The sequence below is a fragment of the Apteryx mantelli genome, chromosome 4, assembly GCF_036417845.1.
Source record: "Apteryx mantelli isolate bAptMan1 chromosome 4, bAptMan1.hap1, whole genome shotgun sequence".
Classification (NCBI taxonomy): Eukaryota; Metazoa; Chordata; class Aves; order Apterygiformes; family Apterygidae; genus Apteryx; species Apteryx mantelli.
The window spans coordinates 82,323,262-82,344,021 of record NC_089981.1 but is presented as its reverse complement, the minus strand read 5'-3'; the positions used below and the strand labels follow the sequence as shown (position 1 = coordinate 82,344,021).

General features: G+C 38.3%; 1 protein-coding gene across 3 annotated transcripts in view; it reads right to left on the bottom strand.

The window, feature by feature from the left end:
• PPP2R5E (protein phosphatase 2 regulatory subunit B'epsilon) overlaps positions 1-20,760 on the bottom strand; it is a 77,429-nt gene that overhangs the window by 21,593 nt on the left and 35,076 nt on the right. For all 3 annotated transcript variants that reach the window (XM_067295085.1, XM_067295087.1, XM_067295086.1), the window contains exon 3: positions 11,788-11,984. In XM_067295085.1, the coding sequence (XP_067151186.1) occupies positions 11,788-11,984 (197 nt within the window). The remainder of the gene's footprint in view (positions 1-11,787; positions 11,985-20,760) is intronic.

Here is a 20,760-nt window from a genome sequence, read left to right as displayed (position 1 = left end):
TGTGTCAGCACATTACACTTCTCAGTACTATTCACACATTATGTGTCTGGACACTTCATGCCAGCTACAAAACTTGGTACTAAACGCAAGCAATAAATAATATTTGCTTGTTACTTATCCCCTATTTTATTTCATGGTTGGTTGGCTTTGCTTAATCTTATTTAGAGATACTTTGTGGAGACTGCTTGGCATTGTGAGGCTGGTGATATCAGTGAAGGCTGAACTGCAGTGTTTTCCTGGGTTAATTATACTGCTGAACGGAGTGTACAGCATATTATGCAGCAAATCTGATAAACTGCAATGCTGCAGGGCTTTTCCTGCACTTTGAAGGTGACGTTGTGCTGCCTTTGCACTCTGCTACTGCATTTGACCCATCTCTAAGCTGGTTAATCAAACAGGTGGGAAAAGCAGCATGTTATTTCCTAATCCAGTCTATGAATGAGCCCTAATGCTTTCTTCATAGTAATTCAGATAAACTAAAGTAATGAAGAAAGTTAGTATGATCTTCAATACTTTTATTTCTTTATCCAGCCTTTGATTCCTGCGAATGTGTTAAAGTTAATCTGCATGGCACATTTTCAATGTATTGGCAACTTAGTATGAAAGGGCATTTTAAAGCCAAAAGTTTAAATACAATTCAAATACTGATGAAGCCAGATTGAGAGAGTGAAGTTTTAGAAGTTGCAAGACAAACAAGAGATTCAGGTGCCGCATACGTGAGAAGATGAAACAATGAAAAACCGTAGGGGAATACATGGGGTGCATACCAGTGAGGAATATTCACTGAACACAGGGAAAAGACAAAAGAACTAGTTCAATGAAGAATAAATGAGGTAAACTGGTGAGCGTGGAAAAAAGAGGTCAGATGGGTTTTTACTTGGACTTTTTTCTTCTTGCCACAAGAGGGTGTATTTCACTACACAGTTACTGTAAAACATGCTTTTAGGGAAGCCTTCACTGTATATGTAAATCTTGTTTTCAAGTCACATGGTTTTCAACCCTAATAGATATGGCACTTAGCAGCATGTGCTAATAGATACTGAATTTTATTTGTCCTATACGCGTATTTGCCAAGTGACTGCTAGCATTTACTAGGAGATGGTCTCTTTTCCGCTTCTCCAACTTTTCCCCCTCTATTCATTCACTTCTTTCAAAAGCCCTTCCATGAAAAGACACTTCTAGTGTCATCAGGATAAGTCAAATGTATGTTCCAGGACAGCACACATAATATAGTTTGCCTTTCCCCAAAGATTTCCAAGCTTCTCTTCTATTAATTTATCTTAAAAAAGCAGGCAGAAGAGGAAAGCAATCAGACTTAACAGGACCAGTTTTAAGAAGCTCAGAGTTGCTTAGAAGGAAGAAAGCCCAAAGGACTCCAGAATAAAAAGGGGGAAATTTGCTGGTGCCGTGGATCTGAACATCTGGGATACTGCAATACTCACACAAGCATTTCTGGTTAACGCTTCACATTCAAAAGTTCTAGCTTTCTCCGGATTTGGACCAAAATAGGGAACTAACAGAACCAAAAGTAATCTGCAGCTATTTTTTTCTGCTTTAAACTTCATTTGAAACCAGAAAGGAATTCTTCTGCAAATTTAACCATATGTTAGTTAATGAAATCTGTACCAAAACATCTGAGAAGACATAAGTATTCATCATTTTTTATGTTTTAAAACTCCTAGAACAAATACCAAAGTTGAAGCATGGTACAAGCAAAACCTGAAAGGGTAAGTGCACGCTTTCAGAATGAAAAGCTAAATGAAGATTAATTCCTCTAAGATTCAAATTAAGCCAATCCAAGTTTCATGCAGTTAGTGCCTGGGCCTTAACAGCATGATGCAGCAAGGCAGAACAACAAAGGTTTCAGCGACAATTAGTTAAGTGCCAGCACTGTCATCTGAATCTTAATTTCATAACAAAACCAGTATGATTTCTCAAGAGTATGCATAAAGAAAAGGCCAGTCTCAAGGCAACTCAAAGTAACTGAAAAGCAGTTTGTTGCATAAGCATAGAGGAATAAATGCAGAGCAAGTTAAAGTATGGTCCTGGTACACAGTTTGTTCTCTTTAATTTTCTTTTTCTGTATTAGAAACAAAGAAAAGTTACAGGGAGCCAAAATGCAGATATTCTCCTCCGGAGAACAGACAGAACAGGTTATCTTTAAGCGATATCCCAAGGTAATCATAATTTTGAGAAATAATGTGTGCCATTACAGTTACATTAATCACCACAGTACAGCCCGATAGCTCATTTGCATGTGGTATCAATTTATAGCACGCTTAGCTAAATCAGTAGCCTCTGGGTGGCTAATGTTTATAAGCCTCTAAAGGAGAACTAAAGGCAACAAGTTCTCCCATGCATGAAGCGCCCAGCTGTATGTCAGAGACTCTGGCGGCCACTGCACAACCACGGGGGGTGATGTGCTGCACCAGATCTGGAAAGGGTCATTTTTCTCAAATAGGCATAAGGTAGCCATGTGGGATTTATCCCTAAGCCCAAGTAGCCTGCCAAAATTCCTTCAGCTGGACGGCTGAATTATTTCTCTTCTGACCTCTGTTGGATCATCAAGCTAGAGGACATCCCTGCCAGCTTGTATACAGACCTCGACGAGTCCTCTCCCATAGCCAACATAAACGACTACGGATCAAGGCTGACTTCCATCTCTCGCTGATCAGGAACACCTGAAGCCCAGGTGAAGTATTTGTAACACACACCAGAACTCTGATATTCTAGAAAGTAGTATCATGACAAATCTTTCCCGTTACGCCCGCAAAGACATCCACACCCTATCCTCCGTGACTGTCCCAACCAGAAGCACACGCCAGCCCGGGCATGAAAAGGGACACCGCTGCCTCCCCACGATGCTGAATTTGAAGAACCCAGTGCCAGAACCTGTTTTAACAAATCAATAAAATCTGCCCATCAGCACCAAATCTAAAATTTCCCAGATCGAGTAGGAAATGGCAAAACAATTTATTTTAAATTGGAAATGCCCAGAAACCTCCTAGCTCAACGTCAGTTCGTCACGACATGCAGCCAGGCACAACTTCTCTGACAAGAAGCAAGGCAAAAACTTCTCTAGAAAATTACACAGAAAACGATACTCAATAATCAGTGACAATTCCTTAAAAACAAACAAATGGGAAAAAAAAGGGGCGGGGGGGGGGGACCTGCTCTGAAACCACCACAAGGAATGAACTAACTATAAGGTCTGAACAGATGTGACAAATGGCACCTGCCAATCCAGAACTATGAAACTATGAATATATACTTACAGGTAACAAGCTTTAAGAAAGTCTGTGATTTTATCACAACGTTTATACTTGAAATAACATTTAGAAAAGTAAGTGCTAAGAGGCTTAAATCTGAAATCAGGACTAACTTTTTTTTCTTTTGAGAAGTCTTCCCTGTGTCCCTCACTGGAGCACAATAAAAATCACACGGCTCTAACACAAATGCTTCACAAATCCAATTTCAGCTCGATGCTCCTATTCCATGCTGCTCGAAGCAAGATTTTAATCAGTAATAGTTTTCCTGAATGGAGTCTGGAATGAAAATAAACATACACACAGGGAAGCTTAAGTCTATATAAGAACAGGATAAATGAATGCCAAAGTCAGTTCACAGGGAGCACCTGTTCTTCCATTACTAGTACCTGGAAATGTTCAAATAAATCCCAAATATATCTGAAACTGAAGCTGAATATCTATGCACATGCAATATTTCAACTCTTATGTGTTTTAACAACACACAGTAACAACATAAAGTAATTGGAACATATCTGAAGCCATCCTAGCAGGCTGAGACAACAACGCCAGGTGAGACAGACCCCGCACTTGTACTTCTGAAATGCATCCTCCTGTGTATTTTTTTTTAATATCATTCATGGATTTACATATTTAAGAGCCTAGAGTGACTACTGCAGTCACTCAGCTCTATCTCTCTCTCCATCCCATTATATTGCTCCCAGAAGATTGACTGAAGTACATCTTACAAAAAAACTAATTTTATCTTAAAGATTATAAATGATTCCACCATCTCCCGTCCTGAAGTTTAGCTACCAATTTGACTAGGGCACTGCTTCTGACTTCAAGGTTGAGCTTGTCTAATTTCATTGGTTCTTGCTAATCTATAAGGTCCCTTTCTACATCTGTATATACATATAAATGCATATGCAGTCTGCGTATATATACATATTTTCTATACACATACACACTCTCCCAACACCTCTCAACCTCTTGGTTGCTAAATGGAAAGATAGCTCTTAAATCCATGTATTTTGGGGGGTTTTGTTTTTTTTAATTCTGTGATTATTTTTGCCAGCTTCCTTTGAGTTCCCACCTATGGGGGAGTATGCACCCCCAAATGTATTTGGAGTACAGATAAAAAGCCAGACCCCTTCCCTTCTTTTTCTGGATACTGCCTTTTGCATTTATCAACATTAGCTTCTTGGAGCAGTGCACTGTATCAGAAACTCATGTTAAGACAGTTATCCACGATGCCCAAGTCCTTCTCTGCACCACTGCTTGCCAGAGTATAGTCTTTCAGAGTTTAATACTGTGTCTTCTTTTTCCGTGGTAGCATTACTTTCAACTTGGCTACATTAAAATGAAATATGTTGGACTGGGAACACAGTCAATAATCCAGGGCACTGAAACAAAAAACAGTCCTCATCTTTTCTTGACCTTTATGACATCTACAAATTTAATCAATAATCTGCAAGAATTTAGCTCTAGATCAGGGGCTCCTAAACTTGTTAACTTACCACGACCCACTTCAGCAGTGGCAGCACCTTCCACCCATACAGATGTGCAGGAGGCTAAGCTGAGATCCTAGGCTATGCCTACCCTGCTGAACAGGGCAGTGCAAGAGGAGCAGATCTACAGAACAAAACAGCTGGTGCTCAGGTGCTAAATGCCCACACTATATGTTTTTGGAGGGAAGAGTTACTTCCTAATGATCCCATGGATCGGAGCCCACTCTCAGTTGGAGAGTATTAGGTATGGTCCTGGAGCACACAATTTATCCAAAAGGAATCTAATTTGCAAACCTTAAGGTTTCCCTGGGACAAGCACCCAAGTGCAGTAAGAATCCCCTTTTAAAAGCACATTCACGATCTGAATTAAAAGTGCCAGTGCAGACACATCAGGAGGCAGCGTTCGTACACGCTTTCGCTGTGGGAAACCAGAGCTCCGAAATTCCACTCAAGCTCCTGGAGACCTGAACCCAAGGGTACCCACAAGTGACAACCCCATTCCTCAGTATCTCCATGTAACTACATTTTGATGTTCCAGTGAACCAGTTATTTATCTGATGTGTGCCCAGCTAATTCTATGTAATGCAATTTTAAAAGTCAAGTTACCATATAGCAATAACTCAAATATCTTGGACACAAAGGGCACAGTACCGACAGAAAGAGCCCCCTATTTCTAGGGCAGGCATCGGTTCAATGAAAGCCTGCCAATACATGAACTTGAGGAACTCTAGACAGTATTACAAAACCAATACTATCTCAAACTCCAAACTGAAGACCAAAAGAAAAAAATTTAAAAAAAAAAAAAGAAAAAAAAGAAAACACCCTCCTCCACCAAAGATTCGCACTGTGCTCATATACAGGCACGATGCCAGAAAGGTAGTATTTAAGAAGATAACATGACCAAAGTGGGCAGGGGGAGAGAGAGACAACCCTCTAAAAAAAAAAATTTAGCTGCAGCGAAACAAGTACTTCTTAGAGTACAAATAATTTTCCAGCTTCTTTGCTTTATGCCTAGTTGCTGTATTATTATGCAGATAAAGTCTGATGAATGAAGGGCCTATGTAACCAACAGGAGGGATAGTGGATACAGGTAAACATAACTACACATTGTCGGGAAAAATTATTTGAGACAACTGCTGCAAGAGGAACTGCCTGCCACAGATTTTTTTCGAGTACAGATCATCTGAACCTCTTACCTTAGTAAGTACTATGGTTTTTATACAAACCACTCATACAAAAAATGTGAATAATATAGAGACTCTAACACAGGAATTTGGAAGTACTGCATAAAAGAAATCAAAGAAGTTAGATTCTTGACCTGCTTCTACAGACCTGGTGATCCTCTCAAAGAGAAACAGAGAAGAGAATTTAAAATATGAAGTAACTTAAACCTATGTCTGTACACTTTGACAGAATGTTTGCTATGTGAAGATTTTAAATGTAAGCCCATGTTTTAGGTCAAAGGACCCTGCATCTTCATTTCAGCATTCTCTTAATTCAAGTTGAGTTTAAGATTAATTCATAATATTTTACAGAATACCTGAAATTATTTAAATTTTGCATTAGAAAAAAGTCATTACTTGTCAATTCTTAGAAGAGCATATGTTTTTATTTTACTTAAAATGACATTCAGTGTTATATTTTTAAGTCTAGTATTTGAATCAACAGGAACATATGCAACGTTCTTTTTTAAATGGAAAAAGGTAAGATTGAATATGGGTAGACTTGCATAAAAATGTCTATCCAAGAACATTTTAACATGAAAAACCTCAAGTAGGATGAACATTTAGCAAGTATGGTGTAATACTTAGTCATAAGCAAAGCTATAGAAAATAAAGAAATTCATAACGCCCATCAAGTCTAACAACTAGCGTACAGTCTAAAAAAGGTTCCCTAACATGCTAAAAAATTCATGGCTTAACAAGGTATTTTTTGCATTCAACGGGTCTGTCACAAACAAACTCTGTATCAGAATTTAGACTTCTATCTCTTGAGACAAATCTGTAGTAAAAAGAAAGCAATCTCTCTAGATTTAAGTCAGAAAAGAAATCTGAACCTGAATTTTCAAAAGTCATTTGGAGTGTTTATTTGGGTATTCATTTACACCAAGGTTTTTTCTGCATATGTTGCTCAGCACAGCTTTGTAGGCACAAGACATCTAATATGATGTTTGATTTTGGCTATAGAGATTCCAGTTTTATTTTAATTGATTCTTCATTACAGAAAAAGAGGACTACAGGAAGCTATAGACATTTCTGCACTTAAAAGAGAGGAAAGCAAAGTAATATTCTGCTCTAAAAGGTATATTTCAAACACGTTTCACTAGCAGTCTCTTATGAGCTGGCAACCACCCTTGGGGATGCAGCATAAGCCCCACATCTGGGGTTAGGTTTACAGTTCCTCATGGAGCAAGTGGGGGAGCTGAGGTGATGCTCACCAAAGAACTTCATCCAGGTTTTTAACAGCCTGCCAATTTTCCACATCCTCATCCATTTGATCTTTTAAATAAAAGAAATCGTTTTCCTCAATCTATGTCTTAATCCCCAGAAAACACAAAAAGCTCTACTACGTACACCCTGTAGGATACTGCAGATAATAGCAAACATTTATTTCATTCAACTACCAGTGCTTAATCTACTGGCAAAATCAGCATCATTAGTTTAAGCATCCACATTTTGCTCAGACAGTAGCAAATTTTAGATTAAGTGTCCAATTATTTGCTCGTAAAGTCATATTACTGGCATTTCCTTCTAAGCAGAGTGTGCTTTAATTGGCAAGGGCCTTTTTTCTAAGACTAGCCTAATTCGAAAGACTATCACATGCCCTTGCAAACACCACATCAAAACTGCGGGGAAGTGCACTGTGCAATACCCTTCTGAATAAATGTGCCAAGCTTATGTCCATTAACACAAATCCCAGCCGCCCTTCCCATCAAGTGATATTGATAATAGTGACGAGGCCACAGCAAGCTTGCTTTGGTGGCCATTAGTAAATTTGATATTTTTTTTTAATAACCAATAACATGCCAAACACTTACAAATTTATCAAGCTAAAGAGAGTGGTTTGAAAGAAGCAGATAACATCCTCCTCCCCGCACGCACAGACTGACAAAGAACCAAGTGACTTCACATTCAGCTGTATACAACATCATCATACGCTCGTGTGAACAAGATGAAACTACATAACATTATGAATAGGGATTAAGGTCTTAATGGCACAAATTTAGGATGAGTACTAGTAAAAAGATCCAGGAGCCAAGTTATGCTGGTTACCCCAAACGAGTGCTTTTCAAACCATTATATCATAACACCACAGCATTAAAAAAAAAAAAAAAAAAACATTAATCTCAGAGTTTCTAAAGAATTTTATAGGCAACCTTCTTCTATTCTAGCATCTGTAAAGCCAAACTTCTTTTGGGTCATAAACAGAAAAGTTTACTACTCATGTGCTTCAGAAGACTTTAAAAAAGGAAGGCTGTTCTATGAATATCATTTCTTTTGACATTTCAGGTAATTAAGATAAGAAAGTACTTTAGCCATTAATCCTTCTTTATAAATACCAGTAATTTCTTAATTTTCACCTTCAGCCTGGTATGCATTTTTCTGTGCTCTGAAAAGATGTCACAGCTTGCAAAACAGCTTCCTTCTTTCTCCCCTCTAGAATACCTCCCTTTACCCCCAAATCGCAATGGCCAAAGAACCAAGGAGGAAATATTAATTCCTGGATTCCTATGGCCCAACCTAGGATTAGAAGCGAGTGCTAAAAGTAATAGGGAGGAGACCTTTCAATGGGACAAAGAGCATTTGTGCTTCATTTTGATAAGTTTTAAGATACTGGTCTTTCAAACAAAACACTCCCATAACAACTGTGGCAGGCAGTCCACAGACACTAACTTGGTAAGAATATAAGTACTGCTGTTTTCTTCTGTATCATGACAGGTCAGAGCTTGTCAGCTTGACAGGTCATTTGTGAACACAGTCGGAGACCTAGAAGAAAATCCGCAAGAGCAGATAACGGTGGCAATTGCACAAGAGAGCTGATCTCAGGCTTAGGAAGTCAACTGTGCACAGTTAAGTCTATCTCAGTTTAAGAATATGAGCCCTGGTCAGCTTTAAACAAGAACATGCACTTATTGCAAAGAACAAGTTACACCAAACCTAATGCCACATTTTCTCTCCACCAGCAGTGATTTGCTGTCCCCAGAGTAGACAAAAGCTTTCTGCTGGCCAGGCAATACGTGATGAAAGCTCATTTTGTATATTAGGAATTCTACCTTTCCCTCCTGTATTAATTGCACTCAAAGGTATTAGAAAACTCTTGCTTTTTTCGACAAAAAATCAGAAGGAAAAATAGCACTTTTACCAGAAAGCCTACCTGTAAAATACAAAATACCTGCAACACACAAAATCCCTGATGATGTAGTTTAGCATAAATACTGCATTAGCATTCACTGGGATGAGTGATGGAAATCATTCATGCATTAACCATGGCTTCACCCACGTGAATTCAATAGTAGAGCAGAGCATCCTGCTCACAGAATACAACCAAAGTGTTTTTGCAACAGCATGTACATTAAAAACATCACAGGTTGCAATATGCACAATTACAGTACTCCAGCTTCTCTCTTTTTAAAACATTTTTTTCAATAGCTTACACACTCATCAAAACAGAGGCATCTGTTGCAGGCTACAGCTTCTTAGAAAACTAAAAAATAAAAAAGAAGCAATTCAGTCATTTCTCAGGAAATTCCTCCGGAAAAAATACGTCTACTTCCCTAATTACTTATGCGCCTTTTTATTTGTAAAAATCCTGTTTCATGGAAAACTCTAAAACTCTTCTACTTTGAGAAAGGGACTTAGATTTAGAAGAGGAATCAAAGTGGCACTTTATGAGAATCCATGCAAATTTGGCCAGGACGTTAGCTCTAACATGGTCCTTTCCAATGACACACATCACTTTGGCCATGATTCTCCCTGCAATTGCTTCTCTTGACAGTCATGGGCCACTGAAGAGCTTGATAAGGGACTTAAGAGAATTCTCAGTCTTCACCTGCTTAAGTACCCTCACAGGGAGGAGAAACTGTAGCTTGAGTTCAGCACTGGAGCCCAAATACAAGGCAGGAGAAAGAAGGGTGGAGGACTGATGCAATGAAAGGGTCAGGGGAACACAGGGGAAAGCAAGATAGACCACTTTCCCATCACAGTGAAGGGGGCTGAAACCAGAAATTCCTGAATCTCTACTAGCAATACCTGTGAAATCCACCAGAAAAATTCACACTGTGCCTTCACTTCCAACAACTGCTCCGTATTGCAGTTACAAACCTGTGTTAAGTAAATTATTTACACCACTATTCCTAGTCAAACAATTTAGGCAATGCTTCATTTCCTTAAGATAAAAACGCTCTTGTGCGTCAACATCCGTGGCTGCAAGGACAGTAGGACATGCTAGCAAAAGGGGTTTGTGCCTCACAATTCATGTTAAGATTCACAGGTTATGATTCATGGTTCGAATCAATCTTCACGAGCAGTTACAGATCAAATGTTCCTTATTTTCTGGGAGTGCAACTTAAGACAACACTAATCTGCAGAGCCTTGATTCTACGAACGTTGCTACAGTGAGCAACTATAACCAAAGCCAAAGAGAGAATATGACCTGAATAGCTGAAATGCTAAAGCTCCCAAAAGGTGGGACACAAAAAAAACAACGCAACTGGTTTTGATAAAGTTGCATGCGCAGCAGTGTCCTGTCCATACAAGCGGTGTGTCATTTGCTCATCTCAAGGGGTATGATGAAAGTAGCGTTTGCAGAGCATTTAAAATGCTACAGTGCAGCACCAGCTGAAGAGTTCAGCAGGATACTAGTAATTCTGTATTCAGACCAATGTGCGAATGTCGCATTAGCCCACATGCCGAGCAAATAATACAACAGACGGAAGAGCGGTTCATTCAGAAGCCTGGTCCAGTACGGGAGGGAAAAAAGGAGGGAAGGAAAGGGAGAAGGGGGAAGAATCTGATCGCGTAATTATAGACTTTATGAGAATGCATACACAGTAAGAAGCCATATTAAGATTTTTTCCATACACCCTTAATTCTGTTTTTCTTCACTGTTAGCTGCTTGACTATTCTGTCACAATTTTCAGCTATTTTTAAATATTACAGACAAGCAATACATCATGTATCTGTGTGTCAGAAAAGAAATAAGGAGCATATATAATGCAGTACAATCTAGTGAAAAATATTCATGTTTCTCTTACAGCACGCGGTTAGCGGATTCCATGACTGTACAGTACCATTAGAAAACCAACATTATCAAATATATATTTAACTCATTGTCTTCTGATTCAGATAACAGGTTATAATACCATATGGTAGTATAAACATTTTACAGCAGTGATTTATCTTGCAAATCACAATGAATATTCTTCACAACACAGCATCTGGTGCTGGTTTCATTTTTACACTGAAAACTTTTATTTTTTGACGATTTATAAACACAAGGTATGGCATTATTATTGATTAATCTTTCTGACTCTTTAACTGCAGCTGCTATGAATCGACAAAATACAACCATGAAATTTTCACACCTGTGCAATATTTTTACCATTTATTATTTAAAAATAATTACCTGTACATAATTTTAGCTATCACAAAGCTTCAATACACACTCAAAAGCTTGGATAAAGTTCAAAGAAAGAAAAGAAACTTCTAAAAATTATTCCATTGTTTATACTTGGGAGAATAAAAAAAAAAATCTCCGATTTTGTGGCTGCTGGCTTTCTCTATGAGGAAACAATCCAGGTTTCCTTTCATGCATTTCTGGCACTACAATATCCATCATCTATTTGACTTTAATTAAGTATATATAAAAATTAATATTTTTGTCTTTGGAGAATTATCCCCAAGTGATGTCCAGCAGAAAATACAAACCAAAGGCCTCATTTAATCCACCTACTCCTGGTTTCAATTTGGCTCACAATGCATAATTGGAATTGCAAGTGGATTTAAAGAGACCATGAGAAAGAAGAAACTCACCATTCTAACTACTTCAGGGTAAGTCTGCTCTGTCAAACAGCCTCTGCTTATTGTAATGTAGTCCACCAGTTCATTAAGTGTGGAGCGCTTGTATTCTTTCATTTTAAGGTCTGAAAGCGTGTCCATGAAGTCAAAAATGACACAGCACTGTTGAAGTTTCTTTAGGAACAGTTCAGGCTGCTCTGAAGATGGAACGTCTATGGAACAAGAAAGGAAATCTTTGTGAGTCTGGCATCTCTTCATATAAAACAGGAATTCTTTTTGAAGATCAGTTTCAAAGGAAATCAGCATTCATACAATTGTCGTAAAACAGAGCTCAGAGTAACAAATGAACCCCCTTACAGGAACCGTATTACTATTTACTCTATGAGATCTTGATTATCACGTCGTAGTAGTAATTTAAATATTCGCTCTCAAGAAAATAAGGTTCACCAAAAAAGGCCTGGCTTAAGTGAAGAATACAAATACAACCATATTTAAGACTTAATTCTACAAAACACCACTAATTTCACTGGAAGCTGACATTCATCAGCTTCCACTCAGGATAATAGCCGTCGTTAACTTATACCCTAGAGAAGGAAGAAAGAACTGTCAGATATATCAAGCTTTATTAATTTATATTTCCAAAAATACTGCATCACTTACGACTCTATATGAATACATACATTTAAACTATAGCTCTGCAAACAATTTTTCAGTCTCAATCCTTACCCCCACGTTGAGAGTTTCTGTAGTAAAATTAACTGTAATTTTACTAGAAGACAATGAGGATTTCCCGCTATATTACGTAAATGTAATATGTATTAATAGCAAAATTTTCTCACAAAATAATACATGCTTGGCCAATACAGTAAGCAGAAGGTACTACTTGCTTTTTTTGCTCTGTTTTCTAAATTCTTAGCATATAAGAGACTTAATAAAATAATAAACAGAATGATAATTTCTCTCCTACTGGCTTGCTAGTCTACCAGGTATATCAAAACAATGCACAGAAAGCTTAGTTTATCCAATGTTCACGTATACAAGAGGCTAATGTTAACAGAAAAGCTGCAGAAAGTAAATATGTATTTTTATTTTGAAACGTTCTCAAACTGGAGAGGACTTCACTTCCTTTCATTTGTATTTTTTCTTAAGGCACAAAAGCTCTGTCAGCACCAAAATCCAGCAAAGGATCTTCCAAGCAACAATACAACATACAAATGAAAATTTGTGCTGTCTTCAACCAGAAAATTTTCAATACTCTGAAAAAAAATTTTTTTTGAAGTTTATATTTCTTAAGACTTGTACATGCTAGCATAAAAGCCAACCAGAGATAGGCTTATTCTTATCTTTCAGGTATAGAGTTTGTCAAGTTAGGAATACTTGGTAAACACCAGAAGCTGATGAATTTTCAGTACTTTTAAGGACAAAGGACCCTGAACCTGTTTTAATTAAAACCATGTACAGAACAGTTACTAATTTCAAGTTTGAAAGATCTGTGAAATATTACAAGGTCATCGCATTAAAAATGCGATTTTAAAAAGTACTGATAGAGATGCAAGGACCCCGAGACACTTCGCATCTACTCTCCGCATTGCTTAATCACTAAAATTAATAAATATGGATTGCAGTACAAATAAATATTCTATGTGCTTTTTGATCTGACATGGTAAAGCACAACAGTATTTAACCTTCTTTCGCTCACAGCGCTGCGGCTGTTACAGGATTCAATAGGTTATCAGACTGTTTCCCACAAAAAACAGACAAGATCTTGGCTAAGTTTAATGGACAATATAGGCAGCATGCACCAGTCTCCTATTCATTAGGCTATGCTCTGCAACAGCTGTGTCCAAAAAAAAGAAAGAAAAAAGAAAAGAAAAAAAAAAGAAAAAAAGGGGTATGGTGATGACACCACACTTCATATCATCCTTTTAATCGTCCATACCACATTCCCACAGGCTTTATTCATCCATGGCACAGAAGATACAAGGAATGTGGTCCTGCAGAGCTCCAGCAAGAAGAGCTCTGAAGGAGAAGAATTCCCTTTGGGAGAACAGCAGGTAACAAACTCCGGGCATCCTAAAGCCGTTCCACTCACCAAGACACACGCACACACTCAAATGCTTCACAACCGACGGTGCCAAAATTCAGGATAAGTCCAGGGTTAAGAGAAAGTCATTAGCCCCCACTCAGTGCAGAAAAGGCCACTTCTACGAGTGTCCTGTCTAAGGCAGGAACCAGTGTGAAGCCCTACAGGAGATCACGGGCCCGAAGAGGCCAAGTGTTTATGAATGGTCACATTACTTCTTTCTTGATTATCTTCCCTCTAATAATGGAGGGGGGAAAAAAAATGGGGCAGGGGGAGAAATGGAGTCCAAAGTTCACTCTTTTACAGAATTGGCAAATCGATTCACAATTAATTAACAATTTCCTCCAAAAGACATACTGTAAATACAAATTAGAAAAGAGATACAAGTGCAATTGTTTATTTTTCAAGAAGAGCATTACGTTTAATTATAACTTACACCTTTCTCACGCTATCTGTAATCCACCATATAACTTTACAACATCTAAATGGTATCAATAAAAGCTACAATGTTATATAAACATAATTTTTTGTTTGCGGTTTTCTATAGCTTGCATGCTTTTGCTTTGGCTGCCAAGTACACTACACAAAGCTTTGTCAAAGAAAAATGCAGGCAGAAATCAAATGGAAATCCATTGAGATTCAATTCAAAGCAAGTTATACCAGACTAAAATGGCTCAAGTTTATGCTCATTTTAACGTTGTATCAGTATTAAATACAAAATAAGTAAAGCATTAAAATAACTCATGAAACCCTAAGGCTTTTTTCTGTTAGAAAGCTAAGGGTGTGGGAAGAGAAAGAAAAAAATATAATTAAGTTCTTCTCAAGAGAAACTACTATATGAACATGAGCCGAATTTCATGCCAGCCTTACCACATCAGCAAGCTACGAGCACTAAGTGAACAAACTCTAAAAAACACTGTTCTGGTCATAGCTGCTTTTCTTTATGAAGCAAATTACGATTCACTCTACAAAATAAAATTTCAAAGAAGTTTCATGCAATAATATTTTTAACTGTTCTTGGGAATTGGAGGTGTCTTGAGAATGGGGTAACAACTACAGTGTCATTTTTTTCTACTTGCCAACAGGAAAAGTCTCTGAGGATAAATTTTTGGGGGGAAAGGCAGGGACAGGACATGCACAGCATGGGAAGAGGGCAGCAGCAATCAATGAAACCAATTTTCCATGTTCCCGATCTTCCCACAAAGACCAAGTAATTAGGGGTTTTTTGGGGCACTTTCCTTATTCCTCTAACCCCTCTTTCACAGACGTACAGACCTAATAATGCAAGTGGTGCCCAACTCATTATAAATGTTCACAATTAGCTGATGAAAAACAGCAAATCACCGTGTTCTCAGCAGACGGATGCTCAGAGCTTTCAATGAATTTTGCAGCATTTTACTCTTGTGTTGACAAGCAGCCAAACATTTAGGCCCCAAAATTTAGTAACCCTCAATATTACCATTGCATTTGCCCTCGGTTAAAAGAGGAGGAAGTTGCGCAACCGCTATAATAAATCTGTGTAAATATTGAGAATAATTTAATAATCTATACAAATCAAAATGGCATGACTAAGTGGCATGTGGATTTATGTCCAAAGCACATGAGAGAATACATTGCTAAAAACTAAATTTAAAGAAAGGTAGGCTTCTGTTTGGACAACTGTGGGAATTCTCCTCCTTATTTTCAGAAAAAGATCTTTTTTACAAGTTAATTTTCAGACTAAAAGCCTTGTCATCTTTCCCTTTGCCCATTTAATACACAGTACAAAGTTTTTGATATGCACAGAATATACAAAGGAGAGCTCAGTGAGAGCAAGTACCAATAAATCCGGGAAATGATAATCAGAGAAGTTAACAAAATCAAGTTTAAAAAGTGATCAGCAAAATCAAGATAAGGTATTATAATTTTTTAGGCATACAGACCAACAATTGTCACTATAACTGCTGAAATACTAATTCTAAAATTGCCAAAGCATTTTAGCTTCTCTCTTCATAGCCTTTTTCCAAAATAATCCTAATCCAACCAGCCCATGCCTTCTCCTCAGTCATCTCTGCAGCCTCTGCCTTCTGTAGCCTTTATCACCTGAAGAAATCAAAATCTGCCGGCACACTACAACCTTCTGACATGAACATGTGTAGAAAATACTCATGTTTACGCTATACAAACTTTATACTTTATAAGCATTACACTTTTCATAATTAAATCATAAAGTATATAGCTTAGAAGTTTAAAAAAGGCAAATAATTTAAAAGTAACTGATTTTGGATCAAGCAGAAAAGCAAAACTATATATCAGACTAGCAGAACGACATCTAGAGAATTGAGGAGTGGTTCTAAACATGCTTCTCTGAATGGTAGTGAAAACCGGAGGAGGGGGAGGCACTGAGCCCTGGGATCAGTTCCCTGATCCGCTTCATCCTGGAGGTTTGCAATGAAGGGTATAATGCCAGGGAGTGAAGACTGAGGAGGGGATTGAGCTGCTTAAGCCAGCACTGCAGCTGCAAGAAAAAGTCACGCGACTGCAGACATAGGAGAGAAAAGGGCCTAGAATTAGAGTAAAGCACAACAAATGTTGCAGATTACAAATAAAATGTTAAGTAAAAACATGATATGCCCACCCAGTCTACCCTTCACCCAAATACATGCTTTCAGAATGTTTATTAATAACAAATTTGTTAGCATAATGCTGTCAGAGTAACTATCGTTTCCATATAAATTACTGTTATTCATTAGCTTGAAGACAAAGTTCTGCATAAAAAACTAGCACCATCATCTTGCACTTTAGCAAAAACAGGCAGCATTTGGTTAAACATGAAAAATATAAACATGTACTAAAATCAAAATAATATGTCCAAATGGGAGGGCAGAGATTAACATTCTTCTTCTTTTTTTTTTTTGACTTGCATTAATTTTAAGAACTTGCTTATAATTTCCAGACATCAGAAAACTCCGTATTACTCACTTCCCCATCAACAGAGATTGTTTCCTATATTGTTTCCCTATCAACTTAATGAGGTATTAATCCCCCAATTCTGCTTCAGTTTCATTCCAGATATTTTGTAAGTCTGGGATTATGATATTGCTACTTAAGTAAAATCTCCTTGTGCCTAAAAAGCTCTAAAATAACAACAACAAAAAAAACTAAAAAAAAAGGATCCCCGCAAAAAACAGCAATGTCCTTCTGAATCAAATCTGGAGTTCACCAAGCCCAGGCTCTGCCTCTAACAGTGGTCAAACAGAATGCGGTTTAGAGAGAACAGGCCACTTTCTATATGGATTTTCTTCTCCAAAAGTGCAGATATGCACACTGATGACCGAACTGATGACCAAACATACTACACAGAGCATTAAAATTATTCCTGGACAGCCAAATAGCGACTAAACTGGCATCACAGAAAGGAACAATATCTGGAATACTCTCACTCAGCGTACATCTAGAGAAACACATTATGAGGGACAGGATTTATTTTGTGCACATGTTCTCAGTCACATGTTGTATTCCTGTAAGGAGAATTGGTCAGGTGGAATCGGGCTGGAGAAATGAGCTGTCTGAAAGAATTTTCTGGTGACCACAGGGAATGGATTAAGTTTGCTGTCCCTCGCAAGGCTACCAAGTTAAATACAACCAACTATGGAAGCAAGGACCTACTTGCATAGACTAAGCAGGCAGAGTTGTGCATTAATCTTTCCATTTCTACATCTATCCTCACAGGTCACTAAGAAGTTTCCATTTACAAGAAGCTAACTTTTTAGTTTTTATTCAGATAAAATTTGCAAGCTTGAATTAAAAAGCCTTTTGGTCTTCTCCAAGATGCTCACTTCAAGAGAAAGTCTACCGAAATCCAGCTCAAAACTTCAGTTAACTAAAGGCCTGTCACACATACTCCATCGCACAACAGGCTACACTTTTCACAGTAGAATATTGGTCTTAAGAGGCCAAGAAGTATGAATGCTTTCCCTCACTTCTTACACACACTTCTTCAGAAAAATAATCACTATCCTGATTACATTCATTTAATTTTCATGACTGGCTGCCAATATTATGAATGCATTGTGGAGTCAGTAATCATTCATGTGTAATAGGTGCTTTTTTAAAGCTGTTTCACCAACTCATTTCTTATACTTAATAATTATACAGGCAGGACAGCATTTAGGCATTGTGTTGCAAACATATAAAGTCTAACTAGCACCAACATTATTCACACCGCAATAAATACAGTGGGACAAACTCAAGCTGACTTTCATGAGTGAACACCAAAGAAAAAAAAAGCAGCATGGCATTAGCATATTAATGTTTCCAGCATGTTCAAAATCCACGGTTAGCAGTATATCACAGGATGTGCCTCACCACTTTTTCTGATAATCAGTGTCTCTCCAGATAATCCATCACAAAATTGAGAATTTCTCCCCAACCATAAAGCTCTCCCTGGTCAAACTGAACAAGTTGTCACCAAGTGGGAGTCTCCTGGGTAGCTCCCCAGGGATCCAGGATCCTGTGATTCCCCTTCTTGTTTGCTGATACTGCCTGGCCCTTTTCACAGAGCTCTTCCACAAGCCTCATTTTGCCAGTCTGAAAGCAGTGTAGATGTTACGTTTGATTTGAGTGTGTATGGAACAGAATTACAAGTAACAGAGAATACCCCTCATAGATGTACTTAGGCATGTACAGTGCCACATTTTCGCAGCACAGTTATACTTTAAAAAAATATTAAAGCAATTTTTTCTTTACTCACACATGTAAAAATCTTACAGACTTCAGCCTCTTAATAGGCTACACAGATGAAAGGCTGCTATTTCCTTCAGCAAAAGACTAAGAATAAAAGCAAAATGAATTTCAATAAAGGGTGTTTTTAAAGATATGCTTTTGAATTTTTTAAGTTTATGAAACTTTCATTAAACTTCTTGCCTACTTGCACATTAGGCATGGTACAGGCTACAATTCAGGCCTCCTTACGTGCACAAATACCCCTCAATCCAGAAGCATGGCAGCCCAGGTTTAGAGAGGAAAAGATTCCTTTAGGCTCTGCTTTTGTCAGTCTGTGACCAACACTTGCTCATGACATCACTGGCTATGCCAGCGGCATCTGTGACGTGGTCATCTTTCAGTTTGGACACAGACCAAAACCACACGCTCATTTGTCAAAGCTACTGATGAGCTATACCGAAATACTACTGCATCCACACTTTTTGCATTAACACAGTCCTTTTGCAACATAGCACTGCGGATATGCCACCTTCCAGTGAGCAGAGTACTCCCAATGTATCCTGGGTTTTACCAGTCTGGGGCACTCTTTTTGATCACTAATGTAACCTGATGAATCCACTACGAAACAAAGTTACATCAACCTGTTGAATGTCTCAGCTAAGAATAAGCAGTCCAGGGACGATATAGAGGATGCTCAGAACTTGTGGACACCTAATGGAACATGGGATTACCAAGCTCTATTCTAGGTCCTGCCAAAATATAGAGATTCACAATATATTTAGTAATGTACAGCGTCCCTCACACTGCTCATCTAGTACTAAAAACTGCTACTCAGCAGTAACTGTGTCTTTTCACAACGGAGCAGCAATGCCTTCTAAACTAAGAAAGTTGACAACACTTTTCATCCCCTTTTTGTTAGTTTTCAGTTTTGCAATGAATGAGAAAAGTCTGGACTAACAGGAACAATCCAAGACAGTCAAAGTTCTAACTACAAGTACCTTCAAGCCAAAAACGACACGAGCTAAAGAAGACAGCAGAGAAGGCATGGAAAAGGATAAAAATGACACAGGAATTTCAGTTAAAAAAAAGTGATGGGAGCAAAGAAAACCAAGCGGATGAGTGTGCCAAAAAAATTTCAGAAGAGGTGGAAGAAAAGGAAAGCAGCTGTGAATATTGTGAGAAGAAGGGAAGAGAGTGGGAAGGCAAAGAAGCCAGAGCAAAAGCAAACAAAAAGCATTAGACTAAGAAACAGAATGAGGCAGGGCATAAGCAGATTTGGAAAAGGCAGAGGGGAAAAACTGGCAGGGGAAAAGGTAACAGAATGAAAGGAGGGAATGTTTTAAAAAGGAAATAACAGGAGCTCCAAGTGTTTAAGCAAAACAGGAATGAATGAATTAGTGGTTAGGATAGCTAGGGGCTGGATTTGATCAAGCTACCATGTATCTGGGGATTCCTGACACACTGTTACACTGTTACAATATTTAGGGTGAGTGCTGCCTGGACATGAAATTCAAACTTTTTCTTTAGCCACAAGTTGATCACAGATTTTGTGTTTCCATCCTTTCTCTTCTCACTTTTTTTACTAATATTTCAAAAACAATGATTAGGGATATATATATTTTTTTTTAAGTGGAGGGAAAAAAAATGGCAAATATACACATAAATGTTATTTCAATTTCCTAAATGGAATACGTAGCATAAGATCCCCGAATAAGACAAAAATACTTTGCCAAAGCACTGAGAATTATTGTGGCTAATTTTCCTGCCCTTGTGGCCAAGAAGGCCAATGGTATCCTGGGGTGCATCAGGAAGAGTGTTGCCAGCAGGTCGAGGGAGGTGATTCTCCCCCTCTACTCAGCCCTGCTGAGGCCACATCTGGAGTACTGCGTCCAGTTCTGGGCTCCCCAGTGCAAGAGGGATGTGGCACTACTGGAGCAAGTCCAGCGAAGGGCCACAAAGATGATTAGGGGACTGGAGCATCTCTCTTAGGAGGAAAGGCTGAGAGAGCTGGGCCTGTTTAGCTTGGAGAAGAGAAGGCTGAGAGGAGATCTTATCAATGTGTACAAGTATCTGAAGGGAGGGTGTCGAGAGGATGGGAGCAGACTCTTTTCAGTGGTGCCGAGCAACAGGACGCGAGGAAATGGGCACAAACTGAAACACAGGCAGTTCCATCTTAACATGAGGAAAAACTTTTTCACTGT